Source organism: Dreissena polymorpha, chromosome 4, assembly GCF_020536995.1.
Source record: "Dreissena polymorpha isolate Duluth1 chromosome 4, UMN_Dpol_1.0, whole genome shotgun sequence".
Classification (NCBI taxonomy): Eukaryota; Metazoa; Mollusca; class Bivalvia; order Myida; family Dreissenidae; genus Dreissena; species Dreissena polymorpha.
The window spans coordinates 135,060,007-135,082,143 of record NC_068358.1 but is presented as its reverse complement, the minus strand read 5'-3'; the positions used below and the strand labels follow the sequence as shown (position 1 = coordinate 135,082,143).

Genomic DNA, 22,137 nt, shown 5'->3' with positions numbered 1-22,137 from the left:
GGACAAAACTTTACACACTCGCTTAAAGCCCAGTTTTTCCAGAGCGTGGCATATATAATCACGCTTATAGAAAATATAGCTGTAATATACTGTGTTCTCTATACAGATGGGCCAGCTGGTGTTCTCGCGACTGTTTTACTACCACATGGCAGGTCAGCTAGCCGGTCACACTGAGTTCAAGAACAGACTGTTCACTTATCTCGACGGTATGTTCACATATCTTGATGGTAATACTATGTACCATACTATTGACATGGCAACTTGATGGTAATACTATGTACCATACTATTGACATGGCAAGTTGCCCTGGTTGATGGTAATACTATGTACCATACTATTGACATGGCAAGTTGCTCTGGCATTAAGATTGTATGTCTTGATTGTATATGAACATGAAACAAGAGTTATTAACTTGAATTTTATTTGGTTTGATACAATAAACATCATTAAACTAGTATAAGTAATTCATATGATAGCATTTCTTTCTCTGGCACTAGGACACAAGTGATTGAGATCTAAAAAATGTGATAAATGCTTTCCATAAGGAGATTGCAGGATACTGATCACTTTTGTTGGGGTATAAGCTCATGGAAGGATGTTTGATCCTACCCTCCAACTTTTGCACTCAATTTAAATGGTATATATTTGTGCCATGAAAGAAATCATCATCAACACACTGAACATGGAAGCATGAAAAACAGTGAACACATTTATTATATGAGCCCGGTTTTTCGGTCCAGCACTTTTTGGTTACATCATAAATAGCTTGATGTCCAACATTTTGTAAATTTTAAGCTAGTGTGTTTACCACAAAATTTTAGTTTAGTGATGAGTTTGTGGAAAGTCCTATGCTTTAATAAATTGGAAAAAAAAAGTTACAGCATTTTGCAAAAACAGACAATTTATATTAGTTAAAAGTCAATGATGTAACAGATTGGATACCACTTGGCAAACATGATTTTATACAAAATTTTAAAATATTCGTGTTGAAATAAAACGGCATTGATTCGTCATCACAGCATTTCAACCTCATCGTTGTTCGTATCAAATCATTTGTAGACGCTATAGAAGTTATGTAAAAACAGTTTGAGATCTGAATTCAAGATGTAACATTGGACACGAACTGTTACGTCACCATTCATACAAAAAATGATTGTCTGACTGAAAATTGTATAGGTTTGTGCTTTTTTTACGTTTTATATAGAAGAAATAAACTTTATTGATAATATTGAAATAAAGGTAAGTAGCCCAAGTTTTTTAGGTAGAGTGATGGAAACAAGAACTCATGGGCACTATAAAAGGTATACCTTTTTTGTCCAGAATCCGCATGTATTTGTTACAAATTTTTGTACTAACGTGTAAACTTAACCCAAGAGAATGTCAACTTAACGTAACATATCAGTCTTGTTCAACAAAAGGCAGTTTTAGCATTTCAAATAAGTGAGTTACAATCCAAAACGTTTGTTGTATTTAATAGCAAGAAGTAGCTATAAAACCAACATGTGTTATATTACTAGGATTATGTTTATCAGTTTAAAACCCATTTCAGGGCTGCAGGAATGCCAAGAGGCGTACAGTCCCTACCCGAACGCCCTTCTGTCCATCCGGTTCATCATCAACGTGGGCAAGATCATCATGTCGGACGCTCAGTTGGAGCCCGGGGAGATCAAGGAGGGGGACAATGTCACCAAGTCTGCGCTCAGCAGGCCCAGTGCTGTATGAAGCTTTATTAGCAAAATATTTGAGGAGCGCTCTGGGAAATCTGGGTTAATTCATGTGTGTCATGTGCAGTCTGCACAGGCTAATCAGGGATGACACTTCCCGCTTTTGTGGAATTTTTGTTTCAAAGAAGTATCTTCTTTAAGAAAATCAAATTATGTGGAAAGTGAAATCCCTGATGCTGATGCTAGGCTGTGCAGACTGCACAGGCCAATCTTTGATGACAATGTATGCACATGCATTTTGCAAAGTTTCTCAAAACAAGGCTCTCAATTATGAAAAATAATATATTTTTTAGCTCTGCGTTTTCAGAAAAAACCCGAGGTATTGTCATAGCCAGCTCGTCCTCAGACGTCCACCGTCAGCGTCGTGCTTAAACCTTGACATTGGCTCTAAAATCAAAGTGCCTTCATCTACAACATTAAAACTTCATATGTAGATGCACTTTGATGAGTTCTACATGCTACACCCATTTTGGGGTTTCTAGGTCAAGGTCATTGTGACCTCTTAAAAAAAAGAAAAATTCTGACAAGCTTTCATTTATTAAAAACTGCACCCGTAGCAGAGCGTGGCATCCGCTATGCAGTGCTCTTGTTTTGTTTTTCTTTTTATTGATAATAGCAAGTATTGTGATGTGTTGCATTTTTTCTATTTTAAAAAAAAATGGGATAATTTTATTGCAATTTTTAGCTCGACTATTATGTATGAAATATATATAGTGGAGCTATCCTACTCACCCTGGCGTCGTTGCCGTTTCCGTGCAAATGTTAAAGTTTTCGTACTACCCCAATTATTTTCATTGTCCCTTGACATATTGCTTTCATATTTTGCATACTCGTTTACCATCATGACCCTTACCTATAAACAAGAGCATACAACTGTATCAAGCATTTTGACAGAATTATTGCCCCTTTAATACTTAGAATATGCATATTATTGATAAATCTATGTTAAACTTTGCGTACTTCCCCAAATATTTCCTATATCCTTTAATAGTAAAACCTTGTGAACACTCTAGAGGCCACATTTATTGTCCAATCTTCATGAAATTTGGATAGAAGATTGGTCTTAATGATATCTTGGATGAGTTCGAAAATGGTTACGTTTGCTTGAAAAACATGGCTGCCAAGGGGCGGGCATTTTTCCTTATATGGCTATATATGGCTATAGTAAAATCTTGTTAACACTCTAGAGGCCACATTTATTGTCTGATCTTCATGAAACTTGGTCAGATGATTCACCCTAATAATATCTTGGACAAGTTCAAAAATGATGCTGGTTGGTTGAAAAACAAGGCTGCCAGGGGTCGCGGCATTTTTCCTTATATGGCTATACATGTAGTAAAACCTTGTATACACTCTAGAGGCCACATTCATTTTCCGATCTTCATGAAACTTGGTCAGATGATTTGTCCTAATGATATTCTGGATGAGTTCCAAAATGGTTTTGGTTGCATAAAAAACATGACCACCAGGGGGCGGGGCATTTTTCCTAATATGGCTTTATATCAAGCTTTAGTAAAACCTTGTTAACACTCTAGAGGCCAAATTTATTGTCAGATCATCATGAAACTTGGTCTGATGATTTGTCCCAATGATATCTTGGATGAGTTTGAAAATGGTTCCTGTTGGTGCAAAAACATGGCCCCCAAGGGGGTGTGGCATTTTTCCTTATATAGCTATAGTTAAACCTTGTTAACACTCTAGAAGCCATATTTATTGTACGATCATCATAAAACTTTGTCAGAGGATTTGTCCCAATGATATTTTGGACAAGTTCAAAAGTGGTTCCAGTTGCTTGAAAAACATGGCCACCCTTGGGCAGGGCATTTTTCCTTATATGGACTTACGAATCTTCATGAAACTTTGTCAGTATATTTGTTTAAATGATATCTTGGATGTGTATGAAATGGTTTTGGTCTGTTGAAAAACGTGGCTGCCAGGTTGTTCACTAGTCATGAAAGTTGGTAAGAACATATTGTTCTAATGACATCTTGGGCTGCACAGAACAGGTCAGTTCCTTTGAATCTCAGGTGAGCGACTTTGGGCCTTTCAGGCCCTCTTGTAAACAATTCTACTACTAGTTTCTTTCAGTTCATTTTAAGAGAACCTGTTACAACTCTCAAATCCAGTTAAAAAACTGTTTTCCTACAACTTACACATAAAACCTACCCTTTTATTTCCAGAAAAGCGCTTCCACCGCCCTACGTACCCAACACTCCAAGGACCACTCGTCGCACAGTGTGGCCCTGAGTAGCAGCATCCATGACCTCAGCCCGACCCTGTGGCACGCCCTGGATGTGTGGAGATGCACCAATCATCTCAGTGGTGGCCTCAAAGAGGCACTCAATGCGCTCAGTCATTGTGGGATGGGTCTCGTCAATGAGTCATGGTATGTTTGGGGTTTATTATACCCCCACAAACGAAGTTTAGGGGGATATATAGGAGTGAGCTTGTCTGTCTGTCAGTCTGTCGGTCGTTCTGTCTGTGGGACTGTCTGTCATTGGGTCCGTATTAATGGTTCGCACTCTTATTGAAGTTGTTTTCATCTGATCTTCACCAAACTTGGTCAGATCATGTATCTAGATGATGTCAAGTTCGAATATGGTTCATGCCGGGTCAAAAACTAGGTCACGGCGTCACTTAGTGCGTTTTAAACATTGAGCATGGTGCCCGCTCTCTAATTCAAGTAGTTTTCATCAGATTTTCACCAAACTTGGTCAAAAGTTATATCTAGATGATGTCTAGACCAAGTTTGAACATGGGCCATGCCAGATAAAAAACTAGGTCACTGGGTCACTTAGTTTGTTTTACACATGCAGCATGGTGTCCGCTCTCTAATTCAAGTAGTTTTTATCCGCTCTTAACCACACTTGGTCAGAAGTTGTATCTAGATGATGTCTAGGTCAAGTTCAAACATGGGCCATGCCGGGTCAAAAACTAGGTCACGGGGTCACTTAGTGCGTTTTAAACATTGAGCATGGTGTCCGCTGTTTTTGTGAAGAATATGCAAAATATTCTGTGTCAATGCAGCATGTGGGAATATTCGTCACGTCTATGACAAAGCTCTAGTTGGATCCTAAATCTGGGAAAACTGGGGTTATTGCATGTACATAAAGTGTCAACCGAGTTAAGCCAGTGCAGTCCACACAGGCTAATCAGGGATGACAGTTTCTGCTTTAATGGAATATTTTGCTTAAAAGAAATCATCTTCTTAATGAAAACCCGGACATAAAATGATGTCCCTGATTAAACTGTGTGAACTGCACAGGCTTAATTGGATGACACTTTAAGCACATGCATGAAGCCCAGTTTGTCAGCTTGAGGCTCATTGATACAATCATCAAATTACAACTTTAACTCTTTCCCACTCAGTAGCAAAGTAAAAATGGCTACGTGCAAACAGCATAAAACCAGAACTGCCTCCGAGTAACTCACAGTCTGCTTAGGTTCTATACTGTTTGCTGCTCATGAGTATCTTAAGGTTTGAGATGAAGCCTTTTAAACTTTAGTAAGAAAGGTCTTAAATTAAATGTAATTTTCCAAGATACAACAAGTGCATAAAAATATGTATCTAAGTGGTAAAGGGTAATCAGTTGAATTGCAGGAAAGCCTTGAATTACATGCTCATGAGACAAATAGCAACCTCTCATCTATAGGAAACCCTTCCCTACGCATTTTACTGCTCAAATAATTTAGAGGGCCTGTCATGCCTTAATATCAAATAATTGCAAATATTAAATCATAATCAATCCCCTGGGGATCAAGCTTCAAGCTATTTTAAATGAAAATCCATGATTTCATTATACATAAATATAGTAGATATAGTATTTGATTTTGACTGGCTTTTAAACATGTGAGCTTGATTAAAAAACCATCTCCCCCACCCATACAGATTGTTTTTCAAAGTCAAATAAAAATCCATGATTTTGTTAACCAAATAAAAGATACATCATATATGGTATTTGATATTGATTGGCTTTTAACCATGTCAGCTTGATTAGCATCCACCTCCCCTACCCCTACATATATTTATGCCCCCCTTCGAAGAAGAGGGGGTATATTGCTTTGCTCATGTCGGTCGGTCGGTCGGTAGGTCGGTCCATCCGTCCGTCCGTCCACCAGGTGGTTGTCAGACGATAACTCAAGAACGCTTGGGCCTAGGATCATGAAACTTCATAGGTACATTGATCATGACTTGCAGATTACACCTATTGATTTTGAGGTCACTAGGTCAAAGGTCAAGGTCACGGTGATCCGAAATAGTAAAATGGTTTCCGGATGATAACTCAAGAACGCATACGCCTAGGATCATGAAACTTCATGGGTAGATTGATCATGACTCGCAGATGACCCCTATTGATTTTGAGGTCATTAGGTCAAAGGTCAAGGTCACGGTAACCCGAAATAGTAAAATGGTTTCCGGATGATAACTCAAGAACGCATACGCCTCGGATCATGAAACTTCATGGGTAGATTGATCATATCTCGCACACTCCTATTGATTTTGAGGTCACTAGGTCAAAGGTCAAGGTCACGGTGACCCGAAATAGTAAAATGATTTTCGGATGATAATTCAAGAACGCATGTGCCTAGGATCATGAAACTTTATAGGTAGATTGATCATGACTCGCAGATGACCCTTATTGATTTTCAGGTCACTAGGTCAAAGGTCAAGGTCACGGCGACCCGAAATAGTGAAATGATTTTCGGATGATAACTCAAGAACGCATATGCCTAGGATCATGAAACTTCATAGGTAGATTGATCATGACTCGCAGATGACCCCTATTGATTTTGAGGTCACAAGGTCAAAGGTCAAGGTCACGGTGACTCGAAATAGTAAAATGATATTCTGATGATAACTGAAGAACGCTTTTGCCTAGGATCATTACACTTCATAGGTACATTGATCGTGACTTGCAGATGAACCCTATTGATTTTCAGGTCATTTGGTCAAAGGTCAAGGTCACAGTGACAAAAGTCGTATTCACACAATGGCTGCCAGTACAACGGACAGCCCATATGGGGGGCATGCATGTTTTACAAACAGCCCTTGTTTTCTTCTTAAATGTTTTTGAAAAGTCCTGAGTATGTCTATAACAGACTGCACTGCCTACTTAAGGATGACTTTGTACTCCTGTACACATGTATGGGTTTCACATGTTTTTCACTCAACATGCCTCGATGTTTGTCAACATAACACTTGCAGGGTGGACAGCATGGTGGCGCTACAGATCCTGGCCGAGGCGTCCAAGTCCAGTCTGATGGCAATGCGAGCCCTGCATAGTCTGGCCTGCGGTAACAGACCCCAGGAGGAGGTCCAGACCTCGCAAGAAACCAGTCGATCTGAAAGCTCGGGTAATTATCCAAACCACGTTAATAAATTGCTGAATTTTCAATTCTGCTTAAAAAATAGCTTGGTTCTGGAAAAAGTGGGCTTACTACAAATTTTGGTTTAAGGCGGAAAGTGTCATCCCTGTTTAGCCTGTACGGAATGTTTTGTCTAATTTTGGATAACTCTTTTTGCACATGCATTAAGCCCCATTTTCTCACAACGAGGCTCAAATAAAAATTATCCTTGAGTATGATAACAATTCTAACTGTGTAACAGAAGTGACAACCTTATATTGACTTTTACATTAAAATAGTCATAAAATGTGAAATAATCACTCATAAAGCTGGACTTAAGTTATTTGAAGATATCAATTGTAAAAAAAATATATGTATTGTGTATTATTTTACTTTATTTCATAGATATTTCAAAATTAATATCATAAAATGTGAACTAATAATAGAAGTATTGTTACTTTATAGAACAACCATTAAAGAAGAGTTTACCTGGTGGGTATACAAATGCACCACTATCAATACATTTAAATCTTCACTTAATCTTACAAACAGGAAAAGCCCATCTAATTTTGTTTTCCCCTGTTTTTAAAAAACACTGGGCTTAATATAGGAACACCTGTGCTTGATCAGGCTGGCGTTAAAGAACAACATCTTCTCAATTACTACAACAGTTCAAATCTGATAATCATGAAAGCATTATTATTATTATGATAATTATTATTATTGCATATGTCTATGGACATAATATCTTGGCAAATTTTGAAGACCAACCGTATTGCATCAAGCACTTCTGAATTATAGCCCTTGAATAATTAAGAGATCGCTACATTTCTACTTAAACCAATGAGTTTGTATGGAAGTATTTTACTAAAATTGTGCGTGTAAGTAGCTTACATACATACCTAGAATTGAATTCAGATTCAGATCTGAAGGTCATTGTTGCTCTAACTAGAGAGACATTTTTCAATCAATAATTCAAGTGTTATGGGGGCATTGTGCGGAAATTATTTTACTTGGTTGCTTACAAAATACAGACCTAAATTGACATTGCATTTTTGGGCCAGTCAGTCAAAGCAAGGTCAAGGTTGCTGTTACCTAAAATATAAAATCTATTTCAGCTAAAATAGCTGGATTAGACAGTGGTATTGCAATGACATTTTGTGTCAAGGTAGCTTACCTGCAGACCTTACTTGAGATTTCCACAACTACTGTGAAACCATTTTTTTTCGTCGGCACAAAATTTCGCCCTTTTCATAAAAATGACTATTTCGTCTGTTCTTAAATTCGTCCATTTCTGGTTTTGGAAAAAAAAAAAAACCTCCGATTTGTTTGTAATACATGTAATACGCGGTTGCGAAAAAATCGTAAAAAAACCAAAGGTACGGGTTTTTAATGTATATGTACAAAAATAGTAGATGCAGTTAAAACCAAACAACTAAACACAAATCAAAATGTTCTTTATTAATTTGTAACAAAGCGCAGAATATATTTCAGTCAGGTGTTGATCACACATCGTCATATTTTAATTGCGTTAAATAGTATTGTCTTTAATCCGGATTCGCCGCGTGTAGGCTGTATAATCTGCAACACCCCTGAAAAACACAATACACACAATGGATAATAAAGTTGTTAACAATTAGGGCTAATCAACACTATTAGACCTAAACAAGTTGACCCATTCGATACAGCCTTATTGCATTCGCATTTTACAGGAAATGTCAGTTGTCAGTACACTGTATAATGAACACCCCTTTGTGTCAAAACCGGAGTTAACTTGAGTGTGAATAGTCGACTGTTTCATGTTCTTTTTATCAATACCATCTGTGTATCTGTATTTTAAGTATACCAGTCAACAAATAAGGTGCGCGCTTCTGCATATGGGTATTCGGATGTTCAAAAAATTGACCTACGGTTTAGTGTTCACGCCGTCGAACGCATTAAGCAATATAACTCGTTTTTTTTCACTATTTCTTTATTTGCAAAAAACACTAGTGGCTTATAACTTACCTTATCTTTTTTTTCTCCCATTTTGCGAGTGTGCGAGTGTTAATTTCGAGCCCTGTGTATATGCGTGGATTACGCTGGATTTAAGTGCCTCATGCCTACGGTAATTCAGTCTTATTTGTTTCAAATATGGGACATGATTGTTTGTCCGGATCTTGAATTCGTCCATCGGTCGAAGGACGAAAAAGGCGAAAATTAATGTCGGACGAATAATAATGGTTTCACTGTATTTTATATAAATAAATTAAATGTTGAAGACCTGGTTTCACAGCTTTACCATGTGTATTGTTATCAACTTTACTTCCACTAAAAATTAATAGGTCCTTCATAGATAAATTGTACACAGACCTTTTAACTGGCTTATGTTGTGACAAGTTGGCACTATTTTCAGCATTAGAATGAAATGGTTTCATTTTGCACATTGTTTTACACGTTTTCAAATTTTCCTAATGGCACAATTTATAAACAATGTTTAAGATTTTGAATTTAATTTTGTTTTATGAAATTAAGCCTCTTATCTAAATTATCTTTTACAAAATGTACAAACATGATTATTGTCCCCTACCGGTTTCACCAGAGGGGACTTACGGTTTGCACTTTGTCTGTCTGTCTGTCTGTCGGTCAGTCACACTTTTTTGGATCCTGCAATAACTTTAAAAGTTCTGAATATTTTTTCATGAAACTTGAAACATGGATAGATGGCAATATGGACATTATGCACGTCATTTCATTTTGTTCCTACATCAAAAATTCTGGTAACTATGGCAACAAATAGACTAGAAATACTGCTGAAAATAAGGGTTTCTGGATCCTCTGTAACTTAAAAAGTTCTTAATATTTTTTCATGAAACTTAAAACATGGATAGATGTCAATATGGATATTATGCACGTCATTTCATTTTGTTCCTACGTCAAAAATTCTGGTTGGTAGGGCAACAAATAAAAAAAATCTGACAATGGTGGAATTTCTGACAATGGTGGAGCCGATAGGGGACTATATTGCTTGGCAATAGTCTTGTTTCATTTGTTTTGCTTTTTAGTCCCCTACCGGTTTCACCAGAGGGGACTTATGGTTTGCGCTCTGTGTGTCCTTTAGTCTGTGAGTCTGTCACACTTTTCTGGATCCTGCGATAACTTTTAAAGTTCTTAATATTTTTTCATGAAACTTGAAACATGGATATATGGCAATATGGACATTATGCACGTTATTTCATTTTGTTCCTAAGTAAAAAATTCTGGATGTAATGGCAACAAATAGACTAGAAATACTGCTGGAAATGGTGTTTTTTTGGATCCTGCGATAACTTTAAAAGTTCTTCATATTTTTTCATGAAACTTGAAGCATGGATAGATGGCAATATGGACATCATGCACACCATTTCATTTTGTTCCTACATTAAAAATTCTGGTTGCTATGGCAACAAATAGACTAGAAATACTGCTGAAAATGGTGGTTTTCTGGATCCTGCGATAACTTTAAAAGTTCTTCATATTTTTTCATGAAACTTGAAATATGGATAGATGGCAACATGGAAATTATGCACGTCATTTCATATCGCTCCTACGTCAAAAATTCTGGTTGCTATGGCAACAAATAGACTAGAAATACTGCTGAAAATGATGGTTTTCTGGATCCTGTGATAACTTTAAAAGTTCTACATATTTTTTCATGAAACTTGAAAGATGGCAATATGGACATTATGCACGTCATTTAATTTTGTTCCTACTGCAAAAATTCTGGTTGCTATGGCAACAAAAAATAATATTTTCTGAAAATGGTGGAATTTCTGACAATGGTGGAGCTGGTAAGGGACTTTTATTGCTTGGCAATATTCTTGTTTTAAAAGCACTATTTTATCAGTTGTCATGGTTAGGCTGTTAAAACATAAAAATGAGGATCATGGCTGCATAGCTTCTGTATGGAATTGCAGGATATGCAGATGCAATGCCCAATCATTGTTTCAAGATTTTTTCTGCAAGGCTTGCTCTGCTATGCGCGAAAGTAACCCATTGCTACAAGTTATAAATTTTGGCTAACAAAATTTCCATGTGGCTCTATTTTTTTCTTCTTAAACCCTGTAAAATAGGTAGCATGTAAAGAATCCTATGGTCAACCGTAAATTTATCTCAATAAAAATTTTGAGCCAGGGGGAGCCCTGTCCTGCTTACATGCTTCAACAAGTTATAGTGCAGGTGATATTAACTTGTACCTGTAACCCTTTATTGAAAATATTTAATGATGGCGTGTGATTATAACAGATCACATCAGGTTTGTTACGCCTGATTATGGTCGAACTAGCTGTAAAATAATGTCTATGCCTTTTTCACTAAATATAAATGTCATGTGGTCTTATCTTAATTAGTTGATGTTATCAGCAGGTTTTATCGAAAATATGGAAGTTTTTAACCAAAATAATGCAAAAATGGGCCTTATTCCATATGCAGTCAGTGCATCTCATCAGTTTGTGTATTTCCTCAGTCCGTTCAGATGTTACCGTGGAGTCAAGGTTTCATGGTCTCATTAACGGACAGGGACGCTACTGACAACACTGCGCAAATGTACACGCTGGTCCGAAGCTTTGGTGATGGCATATAGCTTAATACTGTCTTACGCATGACAAGGCTCACTTAAGCAAGATTGTGAGAACATACAGAGGTTCAGTGAGACCAGAATCTGGGTAAAATTGGTACTTGGTGCCTTCTGAAAAACACCTCCTCTAAAACTTCCTGTGCATGACTTTCTGATGGAATAAAGATGTACATATGTAAAAATTTAATTTTGATATAGTCATGCATGAATTGTTTAATGAAGATATATTTAATTTTCTGATATTTCAGCAAGTCCCCTGAGAAATAGACAAATAATATTTGGTATGATCCTATGGAGAAATACATATTTGTGTGTACATGTATTTTACTTGAATATAGTATAGACCGTAGTAGTTCATTGAGAAATAACATAGATAGCTGCATTTTGTAAATGTTGCACAAATCATGGCACTATGTCACATGGAACTGTGAAGCAAAATATCTGTATGAGTAGAAGTGCAGTGTTTTGAGTGGAGGATTTGTGTTCTACAGATTATATACATGTAGTATGTATGTGTGTTTTGGAATCCATATACACCTTGCATAAAAGTTCTTAGTAGAAGTTTTTCTGGATTTTTGTATGAACATGATCATGTAAACTAATTATATGAGTCGTGTTCTGAGAAAACTGGGCATAATGCATGTACGTAAAGTGTCATCCCTGATTAGCCTGTGCAGTCTGCACAGGCTAATCAGGGATGACACTTTCCACCTAAATTAGATTTTTGCTAAGAAGAGACTTCATTATAACGAAAAATGTCATAAAAGTGTCAAGTGTTGTCCCTGATAAGCCTGTGCCGACTGCACAAGCTAATCTGAGACAACACTTTACACACATGCATTATGCTCAGTTTTCTCAGAACATGACTCATATGACCTTTGAGTTTGATATGTAGGTATTATGCTGTGGATGTTCTTCATGGTCACATATTCAAAAAAATGAAGATTTCTTAAAATTGTGAAAAGCAAAGAATAACATAAGTAATAACATTTTTTTTCTTATAAGAGCTAATTAACTATTTGACACTTTTGACCACTTGATTAAAACAAACCAGCAACATTTTCTGTTATTATTGTGTTCTTCACGTGATGAGATCTTTATACAATGCTTGTAATAAGTGAACTGGCAATATTTTTATTTATTACAAAAATTCACTGTATAAATGCCTTTTATGAATTGTATAATTAATTAAGTATTAAAAGATTGTGTGATCTATTTTTTTACATGTGACTGTGTCTTTTATCTGACTGTTTCTCACATGTGACTGTTTTTTACATGTGACTTATTCTTGCACATGACTTTTTCTCTGATGTTACTTGTTTCTCTTATGTGACTGTTTTTCTTATGTGACTTTTTTGCAAAGATGACAGTTTCTCACATTTGACTGTTTCGCAAAGATGACAGTTTCTCACATTTGACTGTTTCTCAAATATGACTGTTTCTCACATGAAACTGCACATGTTGCTCACATATGACTACCTCACATGTAACTATTCCTAAAATGTTTCTCAAGGTTATCTATTTCTCAAGGTCATCTATTTTTCAAATGGCAGTTTCTCACATATGACTGTTTCACACATGTGACTTTTCTTACATGTGACTGTTTCTCACATATGACAGTTTCCACACATGACTGTTTCTAACATGGGACTGTTTCTCAGATATGATTGTTTATCACACATTACAGTTTCTTGACATGACTATCACATATTACTGTTCCTCACATGAAAATGTCTCTCACATGTGAATTTTTTATCAGATATTAAAGTTTCTCACATATGACTGTCTCTCACATATAACTCTTTCCTACATATGAATGTTTCTCACCTATGACAGTTTCTCACATATAACTGTTTCTCACCTATGACAGTTTCTGACATATGCCTGTTTCTCACCTATGACAGTTTCTCACATATGACTGTTTCTCACCTATGACAGTTTCTCACATATGACTGTTTTTTACATATGACTGTTTCTCACCTATGACAGTTTCTCACATACGACCGTTTCTCACATTTCCAGAGAGTTACAGCATGGAGAGTGAGGAGACAACGCCTGAGCAGCGGGTCGCCAGCACCCACAGTGTGGCCAGCTCCAAACCGCTTAGTGATATCTATGAACGGGACGAGGAAAGCGATTCAGACAAGCAAAAGCTCTCTGGTAATTTTCAAGGATCATTTAGAAGTTGAAGTAAAGTAGATGATTTGTCTTTATGATTTTGATAGGCTTTGTTGTGTATAAGTATATGATTTGTCTTTATGATTTTGATAGGCTTTGTTGTGTACAATTAATTTAGTTTTGTATATAAATTAAACAGAAGTATATCCTCTTAGAAAGTAACCTACATCAATGAACTGTACTGAGATTGCTGTTCTATTAAACTTACCTATTCTACCATATCTTTACGAGATTTGTGACAGTTCCAAATTTTTGTTCAATAATGATCAAATATTCCAGTTGGATTGAAATAAACAAATATACTGAATAAGATCTGATTATGTTTTATTTCCAGCCTCATCCAATGCTAAGCGTGATGATAGTGAGGGCAGCTCAAAAAAGACAACTGATACAGAGGCCTCTCCTGAATCTCACTCAGCAGGGAAACAGTGGGTGTTATGGTTACCATACTATCATATTATTGTTTTTATTGAAATGTGTTGTTTGGAAAAGCAGGCATGACATTAGCGCAGTTTTCACAGGAGCTTCCCTCTGACACAATTATACCTTGTGGGAATATATAGCCAACAGGGTAGCTCATGACAAGACTGTGCATATTTTAAGACTCCTTCAATTTAGACTACCGGTAATTAATTATTGGTTGACATCCTTCTTTTAACCCATAATTAGTGACTCTACTTTTTTTGCATCTTATATGACACTCCAATTTTATCTGAACGTTTAGCTGTTTGTGTTACTCCAACCCACATGTTTTTACAAACCGATAACAGTCATAAAAGAAATGTACATTATAGTGCTTTTGTGTAAAAGACCTGTACAATAAACGTTTGCTGAAACCCGATGTTTTAATAGGTTGTTGTTAAAAGTGGCATATATGATAATTTATGTAGCTTGCAAAATAGTGTTGATTGTTTATTTGCCTTACTGCACTTCTGATTGTATCATAATAAGTTTGACTAATGTTTATAAGTGTTGATGATGATAACAATAACAATGATATTTAACAATTACATGCCAATAAATACATTTTTTTCAACAATTTTACTATGTGAATGTATTTGAAATTAAGTATCTAAATGTTCCGAAATCCAATTTGGATTATTTTGCAATCTTTTTTCCGTACTCCTATTGTTTATTATTGTAACATATCCTAGATCAGTTACAATTTCCTTTAAAAACATCAAACAAACAATTTCTCTTCATGAACAAATAATCCTTTTGCTTGATTTACTTTCAACAGTAAAAGAAAGAGACACCAGTGGTTATTTTGAAAGCCATTGCTCCATACAACAAAATTCTGGAAACCTATGCTTACATTAAAAAAAATGCTCCAACTAAGAATTTATTTTTTAAGGGAAAATGGGACAGAAAAGGAAGCTAATGACCCTGGTTACCTGCAAAAACGAGAGGTGTCATTTGATGCACCTAAAGTTGATGCCGCTAAAGACCCAAAGGAGAAGATGTCCCCTGTGAGGAGGGTCACACCCAAGTCTACACCTGGGTAGGTGCTGAGGGGGTTGTGGTTTGTATGTGAACATTTTAACAACATGCCCATATAATAGAATAAAAATGGATGTAAATACACAGAAAATTATTACATGATGGTTTAAAATTGTTTTTTAAGTAATTAAATGTTATGTTCAGCCACCATCAGAGATACAAATTATATTGTTGATCCTGATTTTCTTTATTTTTTGTAAATTGCATGTTGAAAAGTACAAAAGTTGTACACTTGTGTAAATAGGGGCGCCAGTGGGTTGACTTTTTTATGTGAAATGTTTGATTGTAACAGGAACATCATGTCATATTTTTTCAGCCATTTTAACTCACACTTTTCCTTTAAATTGTCCATTACATTTAACCCTTTCCTATTCAAAGCCAAAGTGGCTATTTGCAACTTGCCTAAAACCAGAACAACAACGTGTAACTCCCAGGCTCTTTAAAGGTTTCATGCTGTTTGCTTTTCATCTGTATATTAGGATTGGAGATGAAGCCTTCGAAACTTGAATCTGGTAAGATAGGTATTACATTTAATCTGATTTTTTAAGGGACTACAAATGCATCAACATGGGTATCTCTCAGAGTGTTAAAGGATTAATCAATCCATACATGAGGACTTTGTTTGATTTTGATCCTCTAGACGGGCCCGTACCCAGGGTTCCCGCACCACAGTGGGAACTGGGGAGAGTATGTTTCCTCCAGGGACAGGCTACCAGGCAGAGGCAGGCACCACCCTCCCCAGTGGAAGGGCTTCTGAGGCCAGCACAGTACAGACCTACACTAACACCGTGGTAAGAGGCCTGGGGGTATAGCCTGGCTTCCTGTGTCAAAGCAACATGTTTTAAAATTATAATAAAAACTGCATATTGTTTGGAGGTCATTTTTTATTTAAAGCAAATCTTTCAGGTTTTGTTTCTTGTTTATTTGATTAAAAAGTCAAATTGTACATGTTTAAATGGTGGAGGATGTTTCTAAAAATTGTTTTCAAATAGCAGTTGGTTTGGTTGTTTACATAAAAATATGCAAATTCTATTGTTTACAAAATATTTATAAAACTGTTCAGGCAAATCACACTTTCAGGGTTATTGAATTTTGTTTGGGATACTTTATCAAAATAGAAGCGCTCTGCTCTCTATATGTATGCACAATAGTCCTTGTTTACATAGAATACATATAGTACTTCCAGGGACTGCTTATGTGTAAGACTGTTCCCTAAGGTGTGTAAATCAGTATAAAAAACAAACACCACAACATAAAGTCAACCAAATGACCAGTTTTTAAACATATTCTTTTTTATGTTGAAATGTGCCACTAGTTTGTTAAATGAGCTGCAATCTGAGAAAACTGGGCTCAATGATGTTCAAACCCAGATTAGCCTGTGCAATCAACACTGGCTAATTAGGGACAACATTTTCCGCTTTTGCGGAATTTTGAGTTTAACCAAAGTCTCTTTGCAACGAAATTCCAGTTTAGGCAGAAAGTGTCTATCTTGATAAGCATGTGCCTGCATCAGCTGATCTGGGACGACACTTAACACACATGTATTAAGCCCAATTTTTCCAAGGCTCATATTAACAATATTATTTTAAGAATCCGGAGCTGCCCGGTATTAATGGTTGGCACTGGGAAGTAGCCATTACATACACAGACATCCTTGCCGACATATGTCTCCATGGCAACAATGCGGAGATACAGAAGATGGCCCTGATGGGCATGAACCAAGATATAGCAGACCCATTCAAGCGCGGCTGGTCAATGGTCCCTCTGCACAGCGCAGGCTTACTGGACTTAGCATTCTTCAGGGCAATGACCGAGTCCAAAGATGGCGGTAAGCTGGAATTAAATTACATGCAGTCCATCCATCCATTTGCACAACTTCAGCTTGACTGTTTTGACTTAATAATTTGAATGTGCTATTTCTTGGTAAGTTTGATTGTACTAGTCAAAATATAGGAAAATATTATTCCTAATCGCATCAATGTGTCTATAAAGTTTATTTATAATTCTAGAATTTGTTTTTATTATAGATCAAAAATGTAATATGGTAATTCCACATAACCTTTGTGACTATAAAAGCAAACAATTTCTGACATTGTTAAATATCACTGAAATTGTACAGGATCAGAAAGTTTGCCCCCCATTCCCCAAAAGGATTTGTGTTAAGTTCCTTGGTCAGTTATTTTTATAGATTACCTCTATGACAAGCAAGTTCTTTGAGGACATATGTCATCTTTAATGACAAGCCTGAATTAAAACCATGTTCCTCACACTGAGCCTAGGTCTTTGAAAACGTGATTTGTTAGGCTTATCAGGGACAACAATTGTCTGCTTTTTTGGAATTTTTATGCCCCCGGATCGAAAGATAAGGGGTATATTGTTTATGATCTGTCTGTCTGTCTGTCTGTCTGTCTGTCTGTCTGTCTGTCTGTCTGTCTGTCTGTCTGTCTGTCTGTCTGTCTGTCTGTCTGTCTGTCTGTCTGTCTGTCTGTCTGTCTGTCTGTCTGTCTGTCTGTCTGTCTGTCTGTCTGTCTGTCTGTCTGTCTGTCTGTCTGTCTGTCTGTCTGTCTGTCTGTCTTCAGTCAGTCTTCAGTCAGTCTTCAGTCAGTCAGTCAGTCAGTCAGTCAGTCAGTCAGTCAGTCAGTCAGTCAGTCAGTCAGTCAGTCATTCATTCATTGTGTGTGTCCCAAAACTTAAACCTTGGTTAAAGTTTTGCAATAGCTTTTGCATTATTGAAGATAGCAACTAGATATTTGGCATGCATGTGTATCTCATAGAGCAGCACATTTTGAGTGGTGAAAGGTGAAGTTCATCCTTCAATGTCAAAGGTTAAATGTATGGCTTCATAGAGACGCAATAGGGGGTATTGTGTTTCTGACAAACACATCTCTTGTTGTTGAAGTTCCTATTATCCCAAAATTTAGGTTAGACGGAAAGTGTTTCCCTGATTAGCCTGTGCAGCCTGGGACAATACTTTACACACATGCATTAAGCCTTTGCTTGCTGGGAAATTTGTCATCTGCTAAAATGTTGTCTGCTTAATTTCTAAAATTAGCATTTTCTTCGATTTTTTTTCAAATAATACTATCAAAATAGCAAACAGTTTGGATCCTGATGAGACGCCACGTTCTGTGGCGTCTCATCTGGATCCAAACTGTTTGCACAGGCCTTCTAAATTCTGTTCCCGCACCGAAAGGGTAAAGCCTTGTTTCCCATAAACCAGGTCCCAATGACTGGAGCTGGCGAATCCGGTACGGAGCAGTTCAGTCAATGGTAAAGATTTGTCGGTGCCTGGCGAGCGACAAGAACCGGGAGGGTATACGCAACGCAACATGGAATGTGCTGCTGCGTGCACATTCCCTGGAAAAAGACGAGCGAGTTCTGGAGGCTCTGAAAGTTGGACAGGTGGGTGCTGCACATTGTGTCTACACATTTCTGTGTCGTCTGTCTGAGTCAGTTTATTCCAAAATCATAACGATTTTGTGAAAACTGTATAATAAATCAAACTCTTCAATTATTTTAATGGTGAATATTTCATGTAAAATGAGGACAGATTAAATTTTACGGTGAAATTTAGTACAATAATTAACAGTTAACAGTCGCATTTGTTATATTTACTGAATAATTATTAATGTACAAATGGTACAATCATGATACAATTTATACTGCTAGGTACACACAGATTTAGAAGGGTTCCTAAACAAGCACTTGCAGAATAGCCCTTTCACCCTTGGCTCAAAGATCGCAGGTGGCCTAGCGAACATCTACCTGCCTCCTCTCCCTCCCCCTGTGGACCCCTACTCCCCACCCCGGCGCAAGGAGGCCACGCCCTCTCCTGTCAAGGGCACCACAGCCTCCCAGGAGTCCACCATCCAGGCACCTAGGCAGCCACATGTGAAGGCCAGAACCTCCCTTAAGTAAGTGGTCTTAATTTGTGCAGCGTTTTGGGAAAACGGGGCTTAAGGCATGTGCATAAGCTTGTCCCAGATAAGCCAGGGAATTTTTCGTTTTAAAGAGGTCTCTTCTTATTGAAAGTGTAGGGGGAAAGTGTTGTCAGGGATTATTCTGTGCAGAATGCACATGCATTAAGCCCAGTTTCCCAGAACAAGGCTTATTTACCCGTTCACATAGTTATATTATGCCCACACAATGTGGGTGTCAGTGAGCAATATACTCGTGCATCCATCCATCAGTATGGACCCCTATGTAATAAAATCTGTATCTGTTTATGGATTGTGTTCAAACTTTTGTGGCTTATTGACAATACTGTGTTGACTTTCATAAAAGAAGAACTTTGTTTAAGACCAATTGTGGCACCCTTTGTCGGTTTTTCCACCAAAGAATACAAGAAGCCCCACAAATTTGTCTACTCAACTCATGTAAACAGCAGTTTATCCGGCTTCAAATAGAAACCTTATGCCGTTGAAATCCAGGAGTAAATCATTTGACTGTAATTAACATGTGATATGTACAACCAGGTGACAATAAATGAAAATGTCATGTCAACTAACTTAGTTTCTTATCCATTAATTCATTTTAGTTCCTCAATAATAAATTTAAGTTTATCTACTTGTTACATTAGATTTGTTGACACAAAATGAATTTTTGCTGATTTACAATTAAAAAAGTAATATTTTCCAGTCATTACCCAATTTATTTGTTCAAAGTTTGACAAAAAGACATTAAACAAAAAATAGATGCAGAAAGCAAATGTATGCATTATATTAAAACAATAAAAATAGCACTTCTGACTAAGATTTTATTTAACATTTATGTTTGTTCATTGGTAAGTATCCATCAAAATCTTCAAAACAATTGTTTTTAATGATTTTTTTTAATGAAAGATTGACAATTTAGTTAAAACCCTGTGTGGTGTAGTGGGACTGGGTTAGCTTTTGCTACTACATGTCTTGGGCTCAAAAACCTGGCCAGACACATTTTTATTGATATGTTTTTCCCTTGCTATACTTAAAACTATTCTAAATATTTCATGTTTTTTAAAGTTAATTCATAAAAAAGACATTTTATTAATACTAAAATATGTGAACAAGTCCCTTTAATTCTCACTTTATTAACTTTTTACTGGATAAATGTTAAGTAAATGGTTAAGGATGTTTTGCAGTGCCAATTATCAGTTTTCTACGCTAACCTGGTATTCTATTATCTCATCCACATACTTATGTCTGTTTGTTTTAAACTAAAGAAATGAAAATCTCTGATTGACATGTGATATAATTACATCATCACAGTGTTTGCTTATACCGGTATCCAATGAGAGCGTGTGCACATGTTATACATTTAAATGAACTATTAACCAACAGGTATTGATTTTAAGTCCATTGAATGTCTAAACCCATTTATGCCTAGCGTCTAGAAAAAAGGCCTTGGCAAACAGCGTAGACCCAGATGAGATGGCGTCTCATCAGGGTCTGCGCTGTTCGCTTATGGGAAATTCTGTAAGAAATATTCTAAATATAAAAATAAATATACTAGACATCCCTAATTCAAATTTGGAAATAAATTAATCCAATTTTAAATGATGGAAGAGTCCACTAGGCATATATGGGTTAAAGTCCATTGAATGTCTTTAAATCATGTGGAAAGTAAGTTCATTCTTTCCTTTTTAGGGAAGAGATAATGCTTGCCTCGGCCCTGTATGAGCCTCCTGTCACGTTTAACACGAGGACAAGCTTCGATCTCCGACGAATTGTGGAGGATCAGGTACGCATTCAACTGCTTATGAGATTTCATTGACAATGAGTTTCGTAATTCAAAAAGCGTGGACACGACAGACTCATCCAACAATTACTACAGCAGTGTTGGAGAAAAGATATACTGGTAAAACAATTGCTGAGCAAAAAAAAAATTATACATTAAACCCACAGTACTATTTTAGAATGTGTCTGTTTTTGTTGTTAAAAAGTAACAGTATCTGTTTTTTGTTGAAACTTCAGATATCAAACCAGTTAATTGCTTTATAACATGAAGATTTATTAAGTGTAGTGAATCAACAGGAATAGCATTAACCAGAAGAATTATTTCAGAATGTGTCAGTATTCGTTTTCCATTCCAGTGGCGTAAAGAACTGCAGGCTCAGATGGAGGAGGACGAAAAAGAGCGGCAAAAGGAGTTGAAGCAACGTCTGGAGGCAGTAGAGATCTCACAGAGAAATGCGGAGGAAACGAGGCGAGAAAAGTTTGCAAAATCTTACAGGAAAATGGACAAAATGGACAAGTGAAGGGGTGTGATAGCATTTACTGTTGCTGTGATAATACGCTACAAATTTGTTTTTTATTATTTGAACATAAAAATAATTTTAGTGCAAATTAATGGTCAACATCATTTATAAATGAAGAATGAAATATAATTGATGTCTGAACTTTGTTGCAAGATTTCACAACAAATGTTTCTTCCAAAATTGTTAGGCAAATTAAGGCAAGCATTATACAATGTACATAGCTGTTTGAATATGAGTATTTAATTTGTGATTTGTATTTTAGAGACTAATTCTGATCTATTATTAAATACTGGTAAGTTTTTTGTATTGTTTAGCATTTTCGTCATTTTACAATAAACAAATTTTTGCATTTGCTTGATAATTTGTTTATGATAAATTTCATGATGAAAGTCTAAATATATAGTTATTTAATATACAATATTTAAAGATGTTTAAGGCGTGATAATTTTTCTTTTTTGTACATTGTATTTGTTGCTATATTTATGTTAATGTGAAATTATACTTTTACAAGGTATGCTACTGTGTTATTACTTTATATATATAAATTACATAAAATTTGA

General features: G+C 36.4%; 1 protein-coding gene across 3 annotated transcripts in view; it reads left to right on the top strand.

Annotated features, from left to right (window-relative positions):
* Positions 1-22,137, top strand: part of LOC127876689 (uncharacterized) — a 27,075-nt gene extending 4,938 nt beyond the window's left edge. For 2 of the 3 annotated variants that reach the window (XM_052422092.1, XM_052422093.1), the window contains exons 6-19: positions 107-206; positions 1,550-1,716; positions 3,905-4,110; positions 6,931-7,079; positions 7,536-7,562; positions 13,687-13,824; positions 14,177-14,270; positions 15,197-15,343; positions 15,983-16,133; positions 16,933-17,170; positions 18,563-18,744; positions 19,012-19,256; positions 20,967-21,060; positions 21,413-22,137. In XM_052422092.1, coding sequence (XP_052278052.1) covers positions 107-206; positions 1,550-1,716; positions 3,905-4,110; positions 6,931-7,079; positions 7,536-7,562; positions 13,687-13,824; positions 14,177-14,270; positions 15,197-15,343; positions 15,983-16,133; positions 16,933-17,170; positions 18,563-18,744; positions 19,012-19,256; positions 20,967-21,060; positions 21,413-21,577 — 2,103 coding nt within the window. In that variant the 3' untranslated portion in view covers positions 21,578-22,137. The remainder of the gene's footprint in view (positions 1-106; positions 207-1,549; positions 1,717-3,904; positions 4,111-6,930; positions 7,080-7,535; positions 7,563-13,686; positions 13,825-14,176; positions 14,271-15,196; positions 15,344-15,982; positions 16,134-16,932; positions 17,171-18,562; positions 18,745-19,011; positions 19,257-20,966; positions 21,061-21,412) is intronic. The other variant, XM_052422094.1, reaches the window with a different exon arrangement.